Below are 24,316 nucleotides of genomic sequence, written 5' to 3'. Positions count from 1 at the left end.
GGAAAAGATAATCAATGGGAGAAGTTGAAAAGTAAATGAGAAAAGTAGTAGGAACAAGAGGAATGATTGAATAATCATTCTTAAGAAATGTTAAAAAGCTAAGAAAGTTTTATTCACTTTTGATAGAGATTGAAAAACCAATTGCAGCCCAAATGGTACGAATTGGGCGTATTCCGTATAACCGAAAAGCTATAATGATAGAAAAGCAAGTGATTTAACAAAGGAGATAAGAACAGGAGAAGGTAGAATGTTAGTTGAAGGGCATTGTAAAAGAAGATTGAGGAACTATGTTTATTTCATCATCATATTTCTTGTCTTCTTTATTGATAGACTATAATAATTGTAATTACAATGCTCGTCAGTGCAAGTGACAGGCCGAGATGATGAGATGATGCACCCAGTGCGCCATGCGAGATGACAGCAGATGGATGATGTCTCCGAGGAGCTTGTTGCTTTCGTCTCCAGAGTTGATGTGGCAACTAGCTTGCCAGACCTCAAAACATTCTCCAATAATTTCCGCTCCTTCTCCTCTTCCTTCCACTTCCTTCCAGCACATTTACATTTTTAGCTAAATATTTTTAGTTGGCAGGCGAGAGACTAGACGATGCGAAGAGACGAGAGACGCATGGCGATGACTTTTGACACGACAGTGACACCACAAACTGCCACTCACTCACACACACCCACACCGACCCACACACACACATACACGAGCAGACAAACCCGCCGCTTCAATTACGAAACAATAAACAATTTGTTTTTGTGATTTGCGGCTAAAACATATAGAACATATATATAATTTTTATATAGTACATCTATTTGTGCACCCTGAGACAATGACTGTGCCTGTCACTCAGACTTTGACTCTGCCTGTCTGTCTATTTGTCTGCCCGCCTGTCTGCCCGGCGGCTCTTGAGCTGCAAATTGGCCCGGCGGAATATACAAATGTCCGCGTGTCCTTCGTCCTCATCCCCAGCATCCGTGTCTCATTCGTGTAGTGGTTGTTGTTAGTCCTGTTCTGCCTCTGTTCGTTGTCGCCCTTTTTTTTGGTTTTTTTTGTCGTCATCGTTTCGCCGGAAGCGGATGTTTGATAAATTCGTTGTACCATTTTTATTTTTCATTTCGTCGGCATGTCCGCGCCATTGCCACGATAACTGCTGATAGCTCGCGGCCGCTCGCTCATCCGGCCGGGCTCGTCAGGCACAACGAGCTTACCATTACTGGTGTTGCCGCCCACGCGGCTCATTTGGAGAATTATGACAATGATGGCGCCGGCGCTTCGACTTCAGAATGCACAAAAAAAAAAACAAAAAAAAAAATGAAGCCCAATCCCAATTGCAATCCCAATTGCAATACCAATCGCAATCCCAATTTGCCATTTCTGATGGCAAGCAACAACAACAACAACAGCAATGGCGATGCCAACTAACCGCAAGCCAATCCTTGACCACAGTCCAGCTGGCCAACGGCCATCGTCCATCGACTGCTTTCGCCCAGTGCGACATAATCAAGTTGTTAATTTATTGCCTGCATATACAGGGTGCGCCATCATTTATGTCGGTATGTAAACATTGAATATCTTTGAATATCTTCTTATTTAATTTGGTTCTGTACAATTTCTTGAACTGAGGTTTTCAACACTGGTCTACTCAAGTCAATCGGTTCACTAATGACAAAGCCATTCAATATTTACATACCGACATAAAAGACGGCGCACCCTGTATGTGCATACATATACCTATATATATATATATATACATATATATGTGTGTGTGTGTGTGGGAAAAGTGCATAACACACCGGAGAAAAATATATATGTTTCCTATCAAAATTCAGCTCATGGTTAGAACATACATTGCTTGCAAGTAAGCAAACATTAAACACTTTCAAAGTTTGTTAAAACAAAGAAATAGGCAGGTACTTGCACTATTTAAGGATACCTTTAAACGGCCTTACAACATTGTCTATTGTAGTTTGACTTCCCACTTGGATACTTACTGCCAAGGGCGCCAAAAAACTAAAATTTTGATTAAATATTGCACGATGCATTTAAAAAATAATTTATGATCAATGAAAAAAGCTTCAACAAATCCAACTCAGTTTCATCATTTTGATTTGGCTTGTTTTCTGGTGAAGTGGAGCTGTTTCGAGGAACTGAACTAATTGCAGCAATTTCACATTGCCCAGAAATTGGAGAGCACCCCCCACACATAAGCGTTTTATCCATACCCGCTGTAATTCTTGGAAACGTTTACCAAAATTGTCTCCCTCCTCATGTACAGTTGTAATCTCTGCCTGCGGCTGCTGTTATTGTTGCTGATGATTTGCCTCAGCTGTGTACAGCACACATTTTTTATGGTAGTGGATGCAGGGTATTTAAAAGTTGGTCCCCATTGTTGTGTCCTTCTCTTTACTCCCAAACTTAATCTTAAGTTTCCGCCATATTTTGTTGAAAATAGAATGTTGTTTCCGTTTAACAGTTTTCTATTAATAACTGATAATTACTGATTTGCATGAATAATGCTCCAATTTCTCGGAGTGTATTATGGCGTTACAGCAACTAGTTTGAGGGCCGTGGCACATACGATTTTTTTTTACTCTTGGCCATTGCCAGTTCGTGCATCCCGAAAGTGTTGCATACATTTTGCGGCTGCAACGTCAATGGACAATGGGCCTCGGACATTGGGCATTGGGTAATGGGAATGGGAGTGGGAATGGCACTGTTTCCTGTGAGCATTCTGCGCATTTCGATTCGTACACATAGAAAATTACACACACACACACACACACACATATATATACATACTTGTATACACGCTTGCAGAAACTGATGTCTGGCAAAAGTCAATTTGCCAAGGTTTGGTTCTTATTGCAATCGATGCCGCCTCGAGCTGCTGCCTTACAGATCGTAAATCTTTCCTTTGGCAGCTGGCAGCTGGTCAGGCCTGGGCACTGGACGATAGACACACGGACGGACCCTGGCCTTTTGTGCCACTGATGTTCAATTCGCGCGCTACTTTGTTCCAGCCCTGCCGAACTAACACAATCGCCAGGGAAATGGTAGAAATGGTTAAATGGAGAATACGACCTAGAAATGTGGCCTTGATATTTTAAAGATTTGTGAGCCTATCAACACAAGCAAACCGCGAAAACAACAACAATTTTGAGAATTAACCATCTAAAAATATATATATCTAAAAAAGGGATAAGATCATGATCCTCACCTTCATTAAGAGTTTTATTTGATTGCTAGACATAAAGAAGTTAAGAGTTGATTAAAAATTAATGTGCTTATTGTTTTATTTAATAAGTAAAAATATATTTATTTATTATCAAATATTTAGCTATAGCTACGAGGCTTTAAATTCAAATTTAAACTATAAATACTATATATGGCCAAGCAAGCATATGAATAGCTGGTGAATAAATTTAAAACTCTTGGGATATTAAATGCAGCCATAGATTTTCTATTTACCTGTAAAACTGTCTATATACTTGAAATATTTGCACCTAAAAAGTTGAAGAATTCTCGTTGACATCACTTCTTTTCAATGTCGTCAGGAAAAAATAATAAAAACAAATGTATCAGCAAATGAAATTGTGAAGCTCTCAACTATTTCTCCCTTCAAACACACATACATACATATGCTTTCACTACTCATGCGGAAGATCCTGCATAATTCAATGCTTAGAACTACAGGGTTTCACTCCCTTTTGACGTGTGTTTGTTTGTGTGCGTTAAATATTCATTTGGCCAAATTTGTAACCAGTTGAAAAATTGCCATACGTCCCATTACTCGAACACCGAACAACTTTGCAATGTTCCAGGCGATTGCCAAATGCTGACAGCCTTAAGTAATCTTCGGTAACATATGTTAGCATAGACTCGTACATATATACGTATATATCCTCCTGTGGATGCCAATTGTTCCAGTGCTACAGCTATGGACGGCATTGTGCCAGCATTTTGTGTCTGGTTTTTTGTTTGTTACATTTTTTTTCAATTCACCTGTTACAGACATACTTACTAGAGTTTGTAAATCAAAGCATAGTATTAGAACTTTGTTTTTGTGATAAAATTTACGACTTTAGAAAATAAAAATGTCGGAACTCGTTTACTTAAAGGGGTGCGTAATTATTTGTATAATTTTGGATGTGTTGCTCACCACTCTTTTCTATAAAAATTAATTTCTGAGTAATTATTGGACGCTCTAAACTTTTTCGTAAACATATATTCACGACATCGCGAAGCTGCTATAACGAAAACATCCCACTAATTAATGCACACATAACTTTCTTATGTCCATATGTCAAAAATATTTTCCCCACTAGAAATAGCCTTTAACTGATTTTGTTGTACTTAATGAAGTACGCTATATGCTCCAAAATCGGATTATCCATTAACCAAAGCATATAACAACATTAATTTGTGATTAAATATTTTTGTGAGCTTCCATAAATACTAAGTACTAAGTTTGATAAATCTCTTCTTCTAAATAATTTATAGTAATTCTTAGGCTAGTCTAAGTCCGTCTGTAATCTCCATTCTTATCACATAAGAACTGCCACAGAGCAAGACAAATAAATACATTCTTTAGAATACACTTGTAGCAAAGGATGACAGCATTATTATAAATAATTTCATAGATTGTCTATTGCAATACAGTTTTCACCCATTATCGGGTTGAATTTTCTATGAGTTTTGCTTAAATTTGAGTTTTTCAATAAAAAAAAAAGGAAAAATATTTAAATTGCACAAACTTCTAAATGAAATCATATTTTGCATCGTATTAAATTATACAAACTTCTACATGAAATCATATTTTGCATCGTATGATTTAAAACATACCCACCATTAATGCGACACAGTTTTCTCCCCCTTTAGGGTTGAATTTTCTAAGAGTCTTGTGGCAATTTCAGCTTTCCATTTGAAAGAAAAAAGTAGAAGAAAAATGTTCAAATAACTGACAATCTTATACAAACTTTCTTATGTTTGAGCGGTCATAGTTAGGATTAAATGAAAGCATATATTGCCTGCTGGTTTCGCGTTTAAAATATACCCAACATTAATGCACTTGGCCGTATTATAATTAAACAAGAGCAGAGTAATGCGCATTTTGCTCAACAATTTCAAGGTTAATTAAAATTGCAATTCAATTTGTTGGCGTGCCATTAACGGAAACGTCAGCGGCTGCACGCCGCTCATACGTAATTACAAATATAGTCATTGACAATACCAATGGCAGTCAGTACCACACACACTACCACACTAGCAATACCAACAATCATTGACTATAGTATGTCTTTATGTACGCATGTATATATATATGTGTGTGTGTGTGCGATAAGTATGGCAGTCAATATTTGCCAACTCATTCGCTTAAAACTCAATTTCTCTTCATTAAATCAACATCAGCCAAAAGAACTTGCCATCGATGTCACATGATATACGAGGACGAGTACGGGTACTGGGTCCTGAGAAGGAAAAAAAGAAGAGGAAGAGCAAGCAGAAGCAACAACAACAACAATAACAGCAAGGGCCAGTTAGCAATTTGCGCTACATTTTGCCAACGGGCAGAAAATGTGAGAGGGCAGGATCTGTGTGGTGGATGGGGTTGGGACTGGTCTGGATTGGATTGGATTGGGCAGATGACTGTCTAGCTGGCTGCTCCCTAGAGTACGGCGCATTTTCCTCAAGCGAACTGGAGCGCAACAAAACACAAGAGTAATTTGTTGTTGTTGTTGTGGTTGTTGCTGTTGCGATTGCTGTTGCAGTTGCAGAGCGCAAGTGAGAATGCATCATTAGTGGAGGAAAGCGACAACGCGATGCCCAACGCACACACACATTAAGCTCACAGAAGGATACCCAACTGTGATATGGGAATAGGAGAACAGTGGAGATGCCTTAGAAAAGTATGAAGTATTAAAAAAAAAATGAAAAGAAAAAAAATAAAAAATGTAGATTTGGTGGTAAAAGAAATAGCTTGCACGATCAGTCCATGAAGCTTCAATAAGTAACTCGGGAGATGTTATAAGAAATTAGAAATAGGAAAAATTATAGATTTAATATAAGTAGTATATATATCTATGATATACTTATATTATTTGATTGTGTGTCCCAGCTGGGGAGTTGCGCTTAGGCAGTCTCTGCTGTAGATCCCAGCCATGCAGTGAGCCGGGACAGGCATCCAGTGAGTCAGTCAGTCAGTCAGTTAGTTAGTTGGGCAGTCAGTCAGTCAGACAGTCAGTTTGGAGACCACTGAAAGAGTTGCAACTGAGCCACAAGCAAAGCAAGCGAAACCATGTGGCAAATGAGGCTAAAACACAAGTGTCGTCAGCGTCGCCAGCATCGCCATATCGTTGTGTCGAGTGGCAGTGATGGATGGAAACTACGACGAGCGACACTTGCCACACGCCACATGCCACTAACCGCATGGCTGCTGCAAATCAGCACAACACCATGGAATTGATATGAGCGTTGAATACGCAGTTCGTTTCGTTTATTTCTCCCGCTTCAGGGCCAAGCTACAAACAAATGAAACTTGATGGGAAGGAAGTGTGTGCAACGTTCTTTCTGCCATCTCTGGCCTAAGTTGCTCCTCTATCTGGCCATGCTTGAGTTATTGCCGGTTGGTCGTAAGGTCGAAGAACTTCAATGACTCCGCCTTTGCCTATTGGGCAACATGTGCGCCGAATATTTGGACCGACAAGTTGGGGGTAGCGTTGAAGCGGATATAACTATAGCCATGGACTTACTTGTCAGCACCTCGTAGTGAATGTCATTCACAACCTCCGCATAGCAATAGCGTGTCTCATACTCGGGCCTCACAGGTTTCAGCGCAATATCAACACAATTCACATAGACCGTCGCCACGCCGACCAATAACGCAATTTTGTAGGCAATCTTTATATCTGTACTCCAAATGAGAACTTGTGTATAGTCCAGTGGCTCCAGTGCCATGTCCAACTCCGTATAGAATAAGCGCAGAGTGACGAGAGTGCTGGGATCATTGGTTCTCAGATAAGTCCTCGTCACCAACTCAAAGACATTAACTAGCAGATCAGCATCCCTAAGCTTGTTGTGTGTGCAGCCAATATCCTCGGGTGTGATGCCATTGCGCACAGCCTCCAGGAAGCTATTATACAAGTGTCCATGCACAAAAACTGTGTCCACTGTGTCCATCCAGGCGTGCGGCTCCTTTATGCTCCGCAGCAAAGGCTCTATTGCACTCGTCAAGTCGCACTTCTCATAAATAATGAGCAGACTCTTTAACTCGCACTCTTCTTTAGTGCTAGCCATGACTGGGTTCGATGCGATTGTGGGAAAGTGGGAAAGTGTTCGGATATATAAGTAGTATGTAATTATTAACAGTTTTGACGCGTTTGAGTATTTTCTGTAGATATGCTTGACAGTCAGGCCTAAGTTCGTTAAATGGACAGCATTTGTATTGGAAGATAAGCAATATTAGTGATACCAACATATGTATGTAATAAAAGGAACAATCTGTAGTGGGTCTAGTCAGCTTTAAAGATGCGTATTATGTGCTGATTTAAATAAATGGAATATGAATAGTGCCTGTGAAAGCTATAGAGTAATGTGATTTTGAAAGAATTAGTGAATTGTTATTCATCTTCTATTGTTTCCCCCGAACGGCAATGGTTTGAACCTTTGTGATTGGAAATATCGCTAAACAAAATATGGCGCTGGCACGTCAGAAAATTGCATCAGAAATCAGTTGAAACCGTTCTGTTCCAAGTATTGCAAGCAATGCGAAAATGTTGAACATAATTATTCTTTATTGGGTATATTGAAAGCTAAAAATAGGTGTAAATGATGAATCTGTGCTGAAGAGAATGTTTTAAATAAACAAAATATGGCGCTGGCACATCAGAAAATTGTATCAGAAATCAGTTGAAACCGTTCTATTCTAAGTATTGCAAGCAATGCGAAATTGCGAAAAATTCTTTATTGTCTTTATCGAAAGCTTTTTTTTTTTGATTTACTGCTACTGCTTTCAGTTTACTTATGTGCAGTTTTGTAAATAGTTGTAGCATTTTAAAATAAAACACAATACTAAAAAGATAGAAGATATTTTGACATCTTATGGAGATTTAAGGTGGATTAGCCAGTCCTTTTAATGAGCTGAATCGATTGGCTGTGGCTTAATCAATCGTTCGATTAAGAGACCATTTAATGAGGTCAGAAAATGAATGAAATAAATTATGCTCATATATTTGTCCCTTACTTCCTTAACTCTACAATACTTATGAATAGTTAGTTTGCGGGTTAAGGTGATTTCCTGGAAACTGTACGAATGGTTTGCTGAACTAAGCTCACTATCCTGTTTCAGGTCATTTTTCGGGACATTTTCGGTCTGTTTTTTCTTTTTACTTTTTTTTTTTGTAGTTTCTTTACAAAATGTGTCGCTAAGGAATGTTTTAACACATTTTTGTTAGTGTAGCATTTTCAATCAAATTCGACTGTGTGCTTGGGGGAAAAACTCCCGAATATTCATGAGAAACTTAACACTGAACTGAGCTCGAGCTTGAGGCGTGAAGATTGGCGGTAAGTATTTCAGTCAGCAGAAGTGTGGCATTGCTTTTAGCCAAAGTTTGCCACTGATTTGTTTAGTCACACATACGCGCACAAGCTCACGTGTGCAAGCGCAAATGTAGACATGCACACACATGCGCACGCCTCTCTCTGCGCTTCTCAAACCAAAGCTGCAAACAAAATGTGCACACTGCAAAAATAGTTCAAGTGGCTGGCTGCAACATTTCACACGCACAGAGCAACCAAAGCACTTAACACGGTATTTCCAATGCTGGGGGGTGCAGCCACTATGCCACCACCTCCCCCATATACCCTACATGTGCAGGCATGTGCCATATAGTCGCGATTTTTGCAATGAGTTTCACTTAACTTTTGCGTCACTTAAATGTAATTTGTGAACTTTTCGGTGCTGCCGCTGCCGCTGCATCTGCCTCTGTGCTGTGCTGTGCTGTGTGTGTGTGGATGTGTGTTTGAATTATTGCTGTAGTTGTTGCAATTGCTGTTGTTGTAGTTGTTGTGCGCCTGCAGGGCGTTCAATTGCTTTGCTCTGCACCCACTTTGAGTGCATTTCGCTGTAATCAAGCGCACTCGAAGCGCCTAAGCCTCCTCGAGCCCTTTTCCTTCTCATTCTGCTGCTGCTGTTGCTGCTCCGTGTGATCCGTTCGTTGTGGTTGTTGTTCAATGATGTTGCTGCAATTTTTGTTGTTTGTGTTGCTGGGGTTGTGGGTGAGTGAGGGGGGGAGGTACTTTCATGTATTTCAGCATTTCATCATTTGTTGCAACTTTTGCCCTTTTTAGCCAGCAAAAAATTTGTTGCTTTTGTTTTGCGATTTGTGTTGGTCGGAGGATGAGGAGGAAGAGCGCTGCGCCTACAACGCCAAACTTTTTCCCACGTACAGTTAGTTCTGCAGCGTTTGTTGGCGTTGCCACTCTGTTGCCACTTTTGTTGTTGTTGTTGCTGTTATTGCTGTTGTTTTGTGCCTGTTAGGCGTCGTTGCCATCATTTGAAGTGGCCTTTTAATGCAGCCGCTTAGCGCTCTTCTCATTGCTTTTGTAGAGTACTGTTTCTTGTTGCTGCTGCTGTTGACAACAATGTTTATTATTTATTTATTTGCCACCCAATTCTCTTTGCGTGTGTGTGTGTGTGTGTGTGACCCAGTTGGCATCTACACTTCAGTTATATAGTAGTATGTATGTATATATACTGACCCAATTTAAGGAACGCCCTTCTCCGTTTGTTCTACACGCCCATCTTGATAGCACTGGGACAGCATTCAGCAAATGTCAAACGTTTCTATTATTCTCCCACAGTCACAGTTCATATCAGGAAAAAAGAACAACAGACCGACCACACACAACAATCAAGCTACTACAACAATTCCCAATTCAACAATTTCTCTGTACGACTCGAGAATTTCAATTCGAAATAATATATACTTATATAGAAATGGATCATCGGCGCCGTCGCAACGCTGTCTTCTACGATCCCAACAATCTGACCAATGCAGTTTCGAATTCGCGGGAATTCCCACACGACTCCTCCGCCTCGGAGAACGAGTGTGATGAGAGTGTTCAGTATATGGATGAGAAGTTTCGTGAGTGGCGTGAAAGCTTGTTGCGTAATCGTGCCGCATTTAACGCATATGAACGCGAACGTCGTGATATTTCGAATACGGTAAGTGATCTGTGAAATTGTGTGGAGAGCTGACAGTTAATGGTATATGGCCTCGGAAGCTCAAGGAGATTGTTCAGGATGTAAAGAAGTTGCGCAAAGCCATTGGCGATGACATTCTAAATGCTCCCGATGTGGAAACAAGACCACAACCACAACCACTGCCACAACCACAACCACAAGCCCAACCACAACCACAACCAATGCCTCAGTTAATGCCGCAGCCCGCAGAATTGAAGCCATTGATTGATGTGCAGGCAGGCGGCGACAATGGCCAGCAGCAGCATATGATGTATCATAGGTGAGTCCTGGGAGTGTGTTTACTTAAGCAAAAGAGGGTTTGTCGTGTAGAGGAGTCCTTCATGAAGAAACCGACCAAAGACTACGAAGAGATCGGGGTTTGCTGGAAGGGATTTACGACGAAGTGATCATTAATTAATTTCATAATTAGGAAATTGAGAGCATTGTCATGCTCATAATTATTCAATCAATCAGAGCACTAAAGTAATTTCCTCTGCAGCGAATTGATGCGTCAGCATCTGGCAGAGAAGGAACTCTACGAGCACCAACTGTTGAAGCAACAGATGCATCGGGAACTGCAAATAAAGCTTAGGGAATGGCGTCGTCCGCAGATGGAGCTTGAACCGGAAATGCCGGAGCCGGTTTGGAAGCCAGAACTGCAGGAGCATGATTGGGAGCCACAACAGCAAGAGCATGATTGGGAGCCAGAAATGGAGTTCGAGCCGCTGCAGGAGCAAGAAATGCCAAACGTAGCTGACAAGTACAGAGAACGCAAGACTGGCGGCAAAGGACATGGGAAGAGTAAGCGCTCCTTGCGTTGCAGCATTTGCTGAAGAAAACCAGTTCAGATACCGCAGTTATATGTCTATATATATTTTGTTATTATTCCACAGCGTTTCACGTTTACGAGTCAGCGTGGCGCTAAAATTCAAAGCATCAATTAAAACAGATGTAAAAAAAGATCAAAAATAAAAAAAGTACAAAAAATTTCAATTACAAGACTTCAAGTCTGTCGAAATTCTTCAAGTGATACCAATGGACATTACCGTGGCTAGCATGATCAATCCTCATCCCATTGTGGACGAGCATGGTCAGCCGCAGAGCGATGGCGGCCAGACTGTAAACAACAGCGTCTTCCTCACGCAACTGCGCCAAACGGGCGCCTATCGCGCCCAAATGGAGCGCCAGCACAGTCGTAGTCGCCTACAGTCCGAAAATAGTGTTCTCCAAGACCTGGTAAGGCATTGGCCGTACTTCCTAACACACGACAATTTATGAATTGCTTTCAAAGATGCTCGAGGCAGCCGAGCAGCAAGCGCTTAAATCTAAGCTGCCGGAGACTGCAGAGAGCCAAAGCAGCAGTAAAGTCAACAGAGAGGCACACATAGCTGATGAGTCGGAAGCATCCAATGATGAGGGCTGGCAATGGCAAAATTTCTTGGGCGCCATGACATGCTTCTTGTCGGGCATGACCATTGCTTGTCTGGGCGGTATGTTGCACAGGATCTGAGAAATCCCTTTTTAAAGCGGCAGGGCATTATGTACTGGTATATTTAAGAATAAAGACCCTTTTAATTTTTGCGGTATGTTGAGAAATTAGTTAGAAATACGAAGCATTCATTGCCTTGGGAAGAAAGATCTCTCTATATACGGGTATTTGATGGAATCTCCAAAAAACTATTGAAATAGTAACAAAGCCACAGATAGACTTCTTGACTGACTTCTTGATCGGGCACATTTTCAAGAAGCAATCAAAAACAAACGAATATAAATAGAGTTCTCACCATGCTTGTAAGTATGTAACTAGTCTTCATTCTGAAGAAACTAGAAATAGTTTCAGATCAACAAGTCTTTTAATTTCATGAGTGTTAGTTCTCTCAATCGTATCGAGTGCGTAGGCAAACATAAATTTATGATAAGCTAGACCACTTACTATACAATTAGTGATATAGTTAATGACAAGAACTCGATAAGAAACACAGACATGCATTCTAACGAGCTAATAAAGAATTCGACCTAGACTGCCGAGCAGCCGAGCGTAGCTAAAAAAAAGCCATCTCAGGAAAACGACCTAAGAAAAACGATTATAGTATGTAGAAGCTAGCATTAGAACTACGATAAGAATTGATTTATAAATAAAGCCGTCGAGCTATGCATTCATAAAACTTAATGCTCGCACCAATCCTACTCTTTTGAAATCAATATCTAAAGCTGCGGTCATATTTCCAGAGAAACCCATTGAACTTAACACGTACTCGTATGTAATTAAAACAATTTTCAATTACAGAAATTCGGTTTTATATTTTCTTTCAATGTGCTATTTTTTATATACAAGTATATTTTGTTTTATAAAAGAAAAGAAATTGGACTCATTTGTTCGCAAATTATTTGCCCCTCCCACCCTAACATAATGAAGTGAAGGATTTTTTGTGTCGCTTTCCTGAAACTTGCCATCAAATTAATGGCTTTTGTCTCTGAAGCTGGTCCCACTCGTTCTAAGTAGTGTTCTAGAAAAGTTCTGTCACTCTGTAATTGTGTCGCCCAGAAAGCATTGTCTAATTAGCCCCCCTAGCGCGATGAATGGATGGCACTCTGAAGGGAGATCTGAGGAGCCACGCCCAGGCCAACCAATCAGCTGACCAAACGCCCATGGCAACAAAAAAATAAAATAAAACAGAACTTCTATGACAATTACACAAAACAGGGGGGAAAAGGGGGAAAAAGAAGTAGATTATGTTTATTGTTCTGCCGGCGGGGAGACAATGCGCCATAAATGCAGGACCCTGGCGCCGGCAGGGGTGATGATTGACAGGAAACAACACCAACAAGTTGTACAAAGCATAAAAGAGAAAGCGGCTTCAATTCCAAACTCAAACTCAAAGCCAAAGCCCAACCTCTGCTGCAAATGCTGCTGTTGGTGTTGGTGTTGTATGTGTTGAATTAAGTTCCATTGTGCCGCAATAGACAATGCAGTTGGCAGTCAGGCAGGCTTATGCATTGAAATGCTGCATGCCCCTGAGCCCGTGAGCTCCCCACCACCAGCCACCAGCCAGCATCCACCCTCCACCCTCCACTGATGGCAGTGGCAGCGTTTAAAAAACTGCCTGCCAGCAGGGGCTATCTACCTGCCACCATCCCCCTTACACTCGCGTTGCCACTTCTAGCGGAAGTTTGCACACTTTTGCTTACAAAGCGTAAAAAATTTGTATGAATGTGGCGGCGAACCCGACGACGATGACGACGACGTTGGATGGATGGATGGATGGATGGATGCACTGCAGCAGTGGCTGTGCTCTCAGATAAAGCGCAGGGCGAGGGAGGGAGGGGGTGCTAGAGAAATTCTGTGCAAATAGTTGCCGACCTGCAACCTGCAACCTCCACCCCCCAGCCCCTCAGCCCCTCATCAGCTCGCGTCCTTCACCAAACACTTTTCAATAGCCTTTCAGTTGGCTGGCTGGCTGGTAAGCGCTGGCGGGGATGCGGACGTTGCGGGGTCGGGGATGATGTTGGGGACGGGAACGAAATGGTTGGTTGGCAGGTGTTGTTGCCGCTGTTGTTCGGAAACACTACAAGTATAATGGCAACAACAAAGCCGCTTCCCTACCCCTCCACATCCCTACACCCTTCCCCAGCTGCTCCTGCTGCCTTGTAGCAAAAGTAATTCAATTTGACTTTTTGTTTTGATGCTGCCAAGTTGGATGGCTGCACAACAACAACAACAACAACGATAACGACAAGAAAAAAGTTTAACATTGCCCGGCAAGTTTTGGTTTGGTGGGGGGGTGGTCGGGGAGGGGCGGGGCATAACTATTGCATTGTATAAACTGCACTCGAGAGCTTGTGGCCAACAGCGTCAATTGATTTAGCCATTGAGTATTGCGAGCGATGCGCATCTGCAGCCAGATCCTGTTCACAACTTGTTGGCCCACTACTTTTCATTATAATGCACACACATACACAAACATATGTCCTACACACTCACACACACACCCACACATATGTGTAAATGCCACTGTAGGAGAGTTGTGCGCGTGACAATAAAAATGCGCTCACGATCAAGCATTTTTTTGCTGCCATTCTTATTAATTTTGAAGAGTTTTTTTAAATTACAGATTTTATGAACAGCTTTTAATTATTTTGATTTAAATAACTAAACAACATTTAATAAATGTCTAAAGGCAACTTTAAAATACTTGTAATCAAATTTCATTAATAAATTATAGTTCTTTTACAATTCCACAATATCTTCATTAATGTATCCAATAAAATAAATTTATTATAATAATTCATACTACTTTTTAAGTTAAGTTTAAGGCCACTTCGCTATAGCTTGGACTACCATAGCCTATCTGTAATTTTAATTACCTTTAAGGTGGATATAAAAATAAATAATCAAATAAATTCTTTAATAAGGTGAATAAATAAATTAATAAATACATAAAAAATATTTTAAAAATAAATATCAACGAATATTTAATGCAATGCCCAGCCCGATAAAAAATTTTATTTTACGCACTTGTTGGAAAGTTTCCATGGATCTAACACGAAGTCTTTCAATTTTTGGTTGTCACTGTGGAAAACTTTGGAGACTGTTTGCAGTATTTCATACAATTTTTGAACTTACTCAATTCAATCAATGTGTCAATAGCTAATGCGATTAAGGATATGCTCTTTCTGTTGAGTATTTTTATAAGTTTTGTGAAAGATACGAATTTATTAATTAGTTCGATGGGTGTACTATATCGGTTCTTTAACATCATGAAGATTGTGTTTAGCGTTATAGTTTAACAATTATTTTAGTTAATTAATTTATTATCGTTGTGTTAAATGAATAGCATTTCAGAGATGTCTTCTTATTTCTTCTATTTGCTCTGATTTTGTGAATTTCGGTTACTCGTCACGAAAATCACGCACAGCTCTGCCCTCCACATCTGCTAATCAAATTTATATGCCACTAGAGTTTTGCCTCCAATATTTAGTGTCTTTAGTTGACAGTTTAGTCGGCCCCAAACTCCAATTTGGCAAACAAATACCGATGGAGTGCTACTGCATTATGAAAGCTTACTGCCAATGCCAAGTATTATTCACAAAATTGGAGCTAGATATGCAAGAGAAGGCAGCTGCAGTTATACTTAGCACTGCTGTTGAGTTCTTTACTGAAAAGTGTTGCTTTTGTAACGCCCGTAAGGAAGAAAATATTATGCATATATTAATGGTATTTATCCAATATTGTAGACTCTGCTGAGTCATAGGAAACTCGAGTTTATTTAACTTTTTTTCGCATTGTCTCGCCCAAGACCTTCATCTGGAAAAAATGTTTGAAATACACTAAGAGCATTTAAAAAATCATCACAGCTACTAAATCAAATTAAAGTGTAAGCCGAAAAATTATGAAAAAGAATATCGCCTCTATAAATTCGCATATAAATCATGAGTGTTAATAAAATATTGATGGGAACAAATTGCAAATGAATGGCTAAATGGCGTTTAATTAAATAGAATAATCGAATTTGGTAAAGAGTTCATAAATTATGATACATAAGAGATAAGTATGCTGCCATGGAATAATACATTTTCAAGCGACCGGCGACCGACCTATGGCCATAGAAATATGACTCGAGGCAATTGTTTGTTGATAATGAGCAGTTAACTTGCTCATTACTCCCTACCTCCATCCATCTACTTGTATGTTTCTCAGCACCAACGATTCGTTGCTACTCACTTCATATTAATTAGATAATAATTTCAGCAATTTGATGCCGCAAATGCCAAAAACACAAGAACAACACAAATTGCCAGCCACAAGAGCTTGCAACACCTTGGGCTAGCTTCGCATTCATTTGGAAACTTTTGTTGCCAAATATGATTTGTGGTCGAGGTGAGCTCTGCCTTTTGCCTGTTCTCTGTTGTCTGTTCTCAGCTGGCTTTGGTGTGGTCTGGTGTGGTGTGGTGTGGTGTGGAGAGGCGAGAGGGTGGAAGAGGAGACATGGCAAGCCGAACATAAAGCCATAAGCCAAATGAACAATTAAAGTAAGCCAGCGAGGCAGGCAGGAAGCAAGTGGAGCTGGCAAAGCAATATTACACAGCAATCTTGAGCTACGCAAACAAACAAAGTTTGGCTTGGACGCTGGCTCACACACACACAAACACACACACATACACTGCTGCCTGACACTTGCCGGGGCCACATAATTTTCAGCAAAATGTTGAAAAGTGGCAAGCAGCAGCTGCTCCTGCTACCAATGAAGAGATGAAGTGCCTTGCCAACAAAACACACACTAAATTTTCCTACAGTGGCCTTTTACTTTTACGAAAATTCTTTCCAAAACCAATAATTAGTTGCGCACGATAATTTCGTTGAAGGTCCCTCAAAATCAAAATTAAATCGTTAACAACTTTAGTTAATCTGATAAGCACTAGTTATTTTGTATTTTACTTTAATTCCATAAAGAAATCATATTTTGGCCTAAACTTATGCTAAGTGAACTATTCTTTAAAACGTCTCTGCTCTTATATGTTATAATTCTAATAATAATAATAATAATACAAAAATATGCTGAAGTTAGAGCTGCTATGTTAAATAACAACAATTTTCTCTGTTCAACAATAAGATCAGAATAATTTATCTTTCCAATGCACACAAATGTTCAAGATATAATTTCTTCTTTTCAATAATTAGATCAGAGTGCAATAATTTCTTCTTTTCAACAATAAACCTTATGAAGGTTTTATTTATTTATTTATACACAGCTTAAAGGTGATTACAAATAATATGATTTATTATAATAAATTAGTTTTATATACAAAAGTTAATTAAAGAAGATTTTGTGGAATTGTAATAGAACTATAATTTATGAATTGGATTAGATTTTTTAAGGAACTTTACAAGTATTTTATAGTTGCCTTTTGATGGACAAAAAAGAGAAGTGGATGAGTCGATAATTGGGAAATAAATCTGACGGTATCCATTAAAATGTGCACGTTCAGATAAAACGTGTTTTATTGAGGTAGGAAGATATTAAGATATTCAGAAGCGTTTATATTACATTAAGAAGCATAAATTTCCTTTCACCAATTGGATCAGAGGTGTCCTTTTTAGCAATAAACTTTTTTAACAAATGAATGTTTTTCAAATATTGGAACGGTCTACAATAGTTTCTTTATCGCAACAATTAGCTTCTGGAAGATTTCGATGATATCTCTCAACACTCTTGAATTGTATTTGTTGGTTAAACAATAATACCCTAGTCAACAGTAGATTGCAAAATTATGTGGATAAATAAATGGTTTGCACATAAATTGCATAAAATAATGCAAATAGGTTAGGAACAGAGTTTTACTTTAATGCGAGCCTAAATAAAATTCTAAATTAAACAATACTTTCCTGCTTCAATAGCCATTTTGCAATTTGCACTTATAAGCTTACCAAAAAAAAAAAAGAAGAGATTTAAATTTATAAAACAATCTGGCAAATGTACACTGGGAGGTGTGCACGTCTTTAATGGAACTGTTCAGAGAGCGCAATGATGTGGTTATGGATATGAGGCGTTGTCGAAAAGAGACGCTCCCATATCTTGACACCATATCTTGATTCCATATCTTGACTCCCTCATGAAGACTGAGAAAACAAAAGGCAATAGTCGCCCCCAGTCTTCCTTCCAGCTTCCTAATACGAATTTAGTTAAAAAGTATCTCTGACTTCCATTACAGAGAGCGAAGAGGCAGATGCTGTCTCTTTTTGAATTTTGGTGCTAATTTCTACTTCTTAATTGATAATTCAATATTGTAGCATTTTGTAGCCAAAACTCAGAGCTTTATCTTGTTGTGTTCAATTCTGAGCTTAAGTGAAAATTCAAAATGATAGTATTGTGTAGCCAGAATTCAAAGCAATTGCATTTAAACATTTTAAAAGAAACAATTACCATATTTTCCAAACCATATTGAAATTAAAATATGAGGCCGTTAAAGCTGGTCACTGAACCACTGTAGCTGCCTGCAAGCCTGTTGAGCTAGTCAAAAATTGTTGAAGGACGTACAACGCATGCCCAAATCAACAACAACAAAAGCAATGACAAGATTGGCAAGAACAGCAGCAACTTTAGCAACTACAAGGACAAACAAGGCGCGAAGCTTTTGGACAGCTTAGCTGTTTGGTTGGTTGGTTGGTTGGTTAGTCATTCATTTGCCTGCCTTGCTCACAGCAGCTGGCTCCTTATTTAAAGCTGCTGTTTCCGTTCCCGCACTCGTCCAGTCCCAGTCTTGGCCCCGGTCCCTTCTCCAACGACTATTATATGTCAGTCAAAAACAACAAAACGACAATGTCGGACTTAACTTTTGTCTCTGCATTTTGATTGTTGAAGTTTTGCGACAGGAAGCGCAATAATAGTTTTTGGTCCAGGCCGCCTGAAAGTTGGCTCAAGCACCACCCAACCCACTCAACCCAATCCAATTCGAACCAGCCCATGCCAGTTAAACTGGCACTCGCATATGCACAGAAACACAAAAACACACACACACACACATGCATCGGGCAGTAAATTGCATTTGAAATGCCATAAATTAAAAGACAACAACAGTAAAAGCGACAGCAGGCGTCCCATACAAGCTATTAAAATGCATTAAAATTGTTTTCAACGCAAAAGAAAACAAGAAAAGCGGCTTTTAGCTAACAAGCCGAAGGCGACATACCCTCCAAAAGTGTTCTATAATATTAATCGTGGACGAACAATTTAATCTGCACCCAACTATCCACTTGCTCTAGCATTTGGCTTCAGTGGACTTAGACTTGGTTGGCAAAATGCCAAATCTTTTGGCTATCATCATAGACTTTCTGAACTAAAAAAAGTCCATTTTACTTAAATTGTTTTAAGTTTTTCAATTCGTTAATGTTTATGCGCATAACTAATAAACCATGTTTGCTATGCTTGTGTGTAAATTATTTAGAATAAGTTCGACTACATTCTCATATCAATCGAGGAATGGCTGGCCGGAGAGCATAAGAATTTCCCCAATGACTCGTTTATGTATAAAATAGCAAAACGGACTGCAATGTCAGCAGACAAAGAAACGCTTAAAAGCTTACGATTGGCCAAAAAAAAATAGTTTTAAAACACTTAGAAAAAGCTGGCACTGAACTCGCACCTCTACTGTCAACAAATAGACTGTTTAAATCTAAAGATGGCCAAGAACAGCAAAAATATTTATCGCCACACCAACAACATCAATAAAGACTCATTGGTAGCTCAGGGAGTTTGCTTTAAATGTGTCAGGATCTGGTGCCAAGTGCTTATAACATTTTATTATAATTACAACATTTTTTGGGTGACAAAAGTGATGTATTCATTGGAGGACTTCGAAAAGAGGTTGCCCGAATTTCCAACAGCAAAATCAGAACTTTTATATGATAGGAATTAAGAAGCTATCCTCAAGTTGGCAATAACTTTTAAACTGAACGGGAAAATACTCGTTTCTCAACTAAATCGAACGGTGTAGTCGTTATTAAATGTTAATTGGAAAAAAGTGTAACTCAAACTTTATAACTTGAAGTTAACTTTATAAGTTTTGTATGTGTGTGTTGTTAAGTATTTTAAAAAAACTTTTTATCAATTTGAAGATAATTTACATATATTTTTTTTTTAAATGACATCAAAATTTTCTTTAAAATTTTAACATTTGTTAGTTTTTGTTTACAGAAATTTTAACATTTCTTAGTTTTTGTTTACAAATACCAAAAAGTAATAAAATGTTTATAAAACGCAGCTAAGCAACTATATGCTGTAGTGTGGTTTCCTTTTCTTTTTAAACTACGAACATACCTTATATAACATAAATAATATAATATATAAATATATATATAATATAAATATGTATATATGTAAAGTGGCATCCTTGTGCCATTATCATCAGTTGGCACCCCCGATCAGGCGAAGGTGTAATTAAGAAGAAGTCGTGGGATAGTCGTTTTTCAACAGTCGTAAGCAGCAGTCGTGGCATTCAGTCGTCAGTAGTAAAGTTGTACAGCAGTCACTAAAGTTGGTCAGAAGTTGCAAAAGTCGGCGTCTAAACATATTTTTAAGTCTTATGTTATTATATAATACTATTCTTATTGTTTGTCAAATACTCGATATACTTTATTAAACGATTTATAAACCTAATAAATCTTACATGGGGGCTCAACCGTGTCGAGCAGCCGGACAAATATTCAGAACAGTTCAAAGTTTTTAAGTGAAGCATTCATAAAAAATGATTCTTACATAAGGGCTCAGCCGCATAAATTTTCATACGCAGTCAGTTGAAATAATACATCTAAAAGTTGCAGTGCTTAAAAATGATACGCTCAAGCAGAAAAAATAAAAATGGCGCACCAAGCAAGAAAAATCTGTTGCCGGTGGCGCGCATGGAAAATGGAAAGACATCACAAAGTGTAGACGATCTCGATCTAACGTTTGAAATGGTAGAGGAAAGCAGAGCAGTGGTAAATGATGAACAAAGTGTAAATCATACGTGCGAAAAAGAGATAAATATATACAAGTGCGAACAAGGCACAACGGCAGGAATAAAAGAAAAAGGTGCGAACGTCGAACTACATGATAATTGCGCAGTTGAAAATACCGAGAAAAGAATGTATTCTGAGGAGACACACACATGTATACAAAACCACGATTTGTCAATTTTAATTAAAATGCTGAGTGAAAAGAACGATTCTAACCCAAACAAGAACAGTGTGTCGGTGGAAAGCTTTGCAAAAGTAGTCCCTGATTTCGATGGCATAGCTATACCAGTTAAGCAGTGGGTAAATAATTTCGACGAAAACGCCGAGGCATACGAATTAAGTGAAAAACAAAAGTATGTGAATGCAAGAAATAAAATGGTTGGCACGGCCAAATTATTTGTGGAAACTATTACTGTATCAAATTATGAAATGTTATGTGCAGCCTTAATAGAAGAATTTGATAAACAGCTGAGCAGTGCCGAAGTACATAAAATGTTGCAAAAGCGGAAAAAGCGTGTGTCGGAAAATTTTCATGATTATGTGCTCCAGATGCGAAAAATAGCATCACTTGGACAAGTTGAAGATCAGTCGGTTATAAATTATATAGTTGATGGCTTAGACGTGCGTGACGATCTAAAATTTCCGTTGTACAGTGCGCCCACGTACAAAGAACTTCGAAGTCGGTATGAGCTTACTGAATTAGTGGCAAAGAGCAGTTCGTATAACAAACGTCGCGAAAACGTTGATAAAGTAGGAGACAAACAACAACAACAGCAGCATTGCTACAATTGCGGTTCAACAGAACATAAGCGGGCAGAATGTAAACGAGAAACAAAATGTTTTAAGTGTAACGGTGTCGGTCACATAGCGAAGCAGTGCGTGGCAAGCAAACAAAGCGTTAACATTGTATTAAAGGAAAATCGCGTTAAAGAAATAAAAATCGGGAAAGCAGTTGTATCGTGTTTGATTGACACTGGCGCGGATGTTTCACTTATGCGAAAACAAAAATATGAAAACATTTTCGGTGACCAAAAGTTGCAAAAGAATTTTACTAAACTGTTTGGCTTAGGCAATATTGCCACTGTCGTGTTGGGTGAATTTACAGAAACAGTTGAGGTCGATGGTTTTGTGACAAATCATACATTTCTTGTTGTACCAGATGCAAGTCTAAAAGTTGAAATAATTGTTGGCTATGACTTTTTACAGAAGTTTACTGTCACACTAAATTCCAATGGTTACACGTTCGTACAGGCGCAAACAAAAGCTGATGATGAGCAGTCTGAGTTGAATGTTTTTAACGTGGTAAGTCCAGCAAGCGAGATCGATTTAAATGTTGAATCCCAGTATGCCGAACCAGTCAAACAAATGATCGCCAATTACAAGCCGGTGGACAATGCAGTAGAATGCCCAATAAAAATGACCATCATACCGAATGTTCCAAGCATCGCTTTTCGCGAAAGTCCAAGCCGATTGTCTACAACAGAACGTGAATTTGTACGAAAACAGGTGGATGAATGGCTTCACTGTGGCATTATCAGAGAGTCGTCGTCAAACGTTGCAAGCAAGGTGGTGTTGGCCAAAAAGAAAGATAGGACCTACCGATTATGTGTGGACTATCGTAAGCTGAATACCCTCGTACTTAAGGATAGGTTCCCAGTACCAGTTGTCGAAGAAGTACTCGAGAAGATGCAAAATGCGAAATATTTTACTGTTATGGATTTGCGAAATGGCTTTTTTCATGTGCAGGTAGAGGAGCAAAGTCGAAAGTATACAGCGTTTGTTACCAAGGAAGGGTTGTATGAATTTAATAGGGCACCCTTTGGATTTTGCAACTCCCCAGCAGTGTTCGTACGATACGTTAATTACATATTTCAAACATTGATTAACAAAGGCATAATGGAGATGTATGTTGACGACATAGTTATTTTCGGAGATTCAGCTGGTCAATGTTTGGAAAATATGCGAATTGTACTGAAGCAGGCAGAAATGTATGGGCTTGATATAAAATGGGCCAAGTGTCAGTTCTTAAAGAAGAAAATAAATTTTCTGGGTCATGAAGTAGAAAACGGACGTGTTTGGCCAGGTCAAGAAAAGGTAAAAGCTGTGAAGAATTTTCCTCTTCCCAAAAACATACGGGGAGTACAGGCCTTTCTTGGACTAACGGGGTATTTTCGAAAGTTCGTTAAAGATTATGCATTACTAGCCAGACCGTTGACACAATTGTTGAGAAAAGAAGCCGAATTCAAAATTGAAGGGTTACATGTACAGGCGATAGAACAATTAAAGAATGCTTTGACGAATGAACCAGTATTGAAGATATTTATGCAGAATGCGGCAACACAGTTACATGTTGATGCGTCAAAAGATGGGTTTGGTGCTACTCTTCTCCAGCAGCATGATGGCAAGTGGCATCCTATTCTGTACTGGAGTAAAAAAACGACACCTCAAGAAGAAAAGTTGCATAGCTATTTTTTGGAAGTGAAAGCAGCATATTTAGCAACAAAAAAGCTACGACATTATTTAATGGGCATTGAATTTGTTCTCGTTACTGATTGCGCAGCGTTTAAGATGACATCAACGAAAAAAGAAATTCCCAGAGAAGTAGTGCAGTGGTTAATGTATCTGCAAGATTTTACGTATACCATAGAACATCGCGCTGGTATAAGGATGAAGCATGTCGACAGCCTCAGTCGATTCCCAGTCATGATCGTAAGCACAGAAGTTCAGGCACAATTTTTAAAGGCCCAACGCAAAGATGAAACCTTAGTTGCAGTTGCAGAAATTTTAAAACTGAAACCATACGCAAACTACAAGGTCAGAAATCAGCTGATTTATAAACAAGTAGATGGTATTGATTTGCTAGCCGTACCGAAATGCATGGAAAAAGAAGTTATCAGGAATGCTCATAACTTTGGTCATATGGGTGTGAAGAAAACCATGCATCACATTCAGCAGGACTATTTTATAGCACACTTAGAGAAAAAAGTTGTGGAATTTATCGCGAATTGCATTGAGTGTATAACACATAACAGAAAGCTGGGTAAACAAGATGATTTTTTGCATTGTATCGACAAAGAAGATCAGCCGCTGAGTACACTCCATGTAGATCATTTGGGATCATTGGACCTGACTGCAAAGAAGTACAAATACATATTCGCTGCTGTTGACGGGTTTTCAAAATACACATGGTTGTATCCAACAAAGTCTACCGATGCGCAAGAAGTTGTTAAACATATCAGCTCGTGGGTAGCTATCTTTGGGAATCCACGGCGTATTATCAGCGACAAAGGAGCAGCATTTATATCGAAGCAGTTTAAAGATTTTTGTGAGGAACACAAAATAGAGCACATCGAGACTACTACAGGGATCCCAAGAGGAAATGGGCAGATAGAGAGAGTCAACCGAGTTATTCTGTCTGTTTTGTCAAAAATGTCTGCAGCCGAGCCGTCAAAATGGTATAAATATACATCACAGGTGCAACGATCTATTAATACACATGTCCACTCATCTACGAAGTACACTCCGTTTGAAATTATGTTCGGCGTCAAAATGCGTAATGAATCTGATCTGGAAGTGG

At 39.1% G+C, this 24,316-nt stretch overlaps 4 protein-coding genes across 4 annotated transcripts in view; 2 read left to right on the top strand and 2 right to left on the bottom strand.

The window, feature by feature from the left end:
• Window positions 1–24,316, bottom strand: part of LOC115629485 (AF4/FMR2 family member 4) — a 163,142-nt gene that overhangs the window by 54,498 nt on the left and 84,328 nt on the right.
• Window positions 6,484–7,346, bottom strand: LOC115629538. Its single transcript, XM_030526017.1, has one exon. It carries the CDS (start codon window positions 7,298–7,300, stop codon window positions 6,653–6,655), a length of 648 nt encoding a protein of 215 aa, XP_030381877.1. The 5' UTR covers window positions 7,301–7,346; the 3' UTR covers window positions 6,484–6,652.
• Window positions 8,502–11,246, top strand: LOC115629537 (putative uncharacterized protein DDB_G0268364). Its single transcript, XM_030526016.1, has 4 exons — window positions 8,502–8,566; window positions 9,866–10,229; window positions 10,289–10,527; window positions 10,747–11,246. Exons 2-4 carry the CDS (start codon window positions 10,002–10,004, stop codon window positions 11,078–11,080), a joined length of 801 nt encoding a protein of 266 aa, XP_030381876.1. The 5' UTR covers window positions 8,502–8,566; window positions 9,866–10,001; the 3' UTR covers window positions 11,081–11,246.
• On the top strand, window positions 11,112–11,846 carry LOC115629539. Its single transcript, XM_030526019.1, has 2 exons — window positions 11,112–11,483; window positions 11,539–11,846. Exons 1-2 carry the CDS (start codon window positions 11,283–11,285, stop codon window positions 11,755–11,757), a joined length of 420 nt encoding a protein of 139 aa, XP_030381879.1. The 5' UTR covers window positions 11,112–11,282; the 3' UTR covers window positions 11,758–11,846.

This window comes from Scaptodrosophila lebanonensis, unplaced genomic scaffold (genome assembly GCF_003285725.1).
Source record: "Scaptodrosophila lebanonensis strain 11010-0011.00,11010-0021.00 unplaced genomic scaffold, SlebRS2 tig00000155-arrow-arrow-pilon, whole genome shotgun sequence".
NCBI classification, from domain to species: domain Eukaryota; kingdom Metazoa; phylum Arthropoda; class Insecta; order Diptera; family Drosophilidae; genus Scaptodrosophila; species Scaptodrosophila lebanonensis.
The sequence above is the reverse complement of the archived record's forward strand: the minus strand, read 5'-3'. Positions and strand labels throughout refer to the sequence as shown.

Coding starts and splice junctions, on each gene's coding strand:
- LOC115629539 (XM_030526019.1), top strand. CDS start 11,283: ATGGACATTACCGTGGCTAGCATGATCAATCCTCATCCCATTGTGGAC. Junction 11,484..11,538: donor ATAGTGTTCTCCAAGACCTG/GTAAGGCATTGG, acceptor TTGCTTTCAAAG/ATGCTCGAGGCAGCCGAGCA.
- LOC115629538 (XM_030526017.1), bottom strand. CDS start 7,300: ATGGCTAGCACTAAAGAAGAGTGCGAGTTAAAGAGTCTGCTCATTATT.
- LOC115629537 (XM_030526016.1), top strand. CDS start 10,002: ATGGATCATCGGCGCCGTCGCAACGCTGTCTTCTACGATCCCAACAAT. Junction 10,230..10,288: donor GTCGTGATATTTCGAATACG/GTAAGTGATCTG, acceptor TGGCCTCGGAAG/CTCAAGGAGATTGTTCAGGA. Junction 10,528..10,746: donor CAGCATATGATGTATCATAG/GTGAGTCCTGGG, acceptor TTTCCTCTGCAG/CGAATTGATGCGTCAGCATC.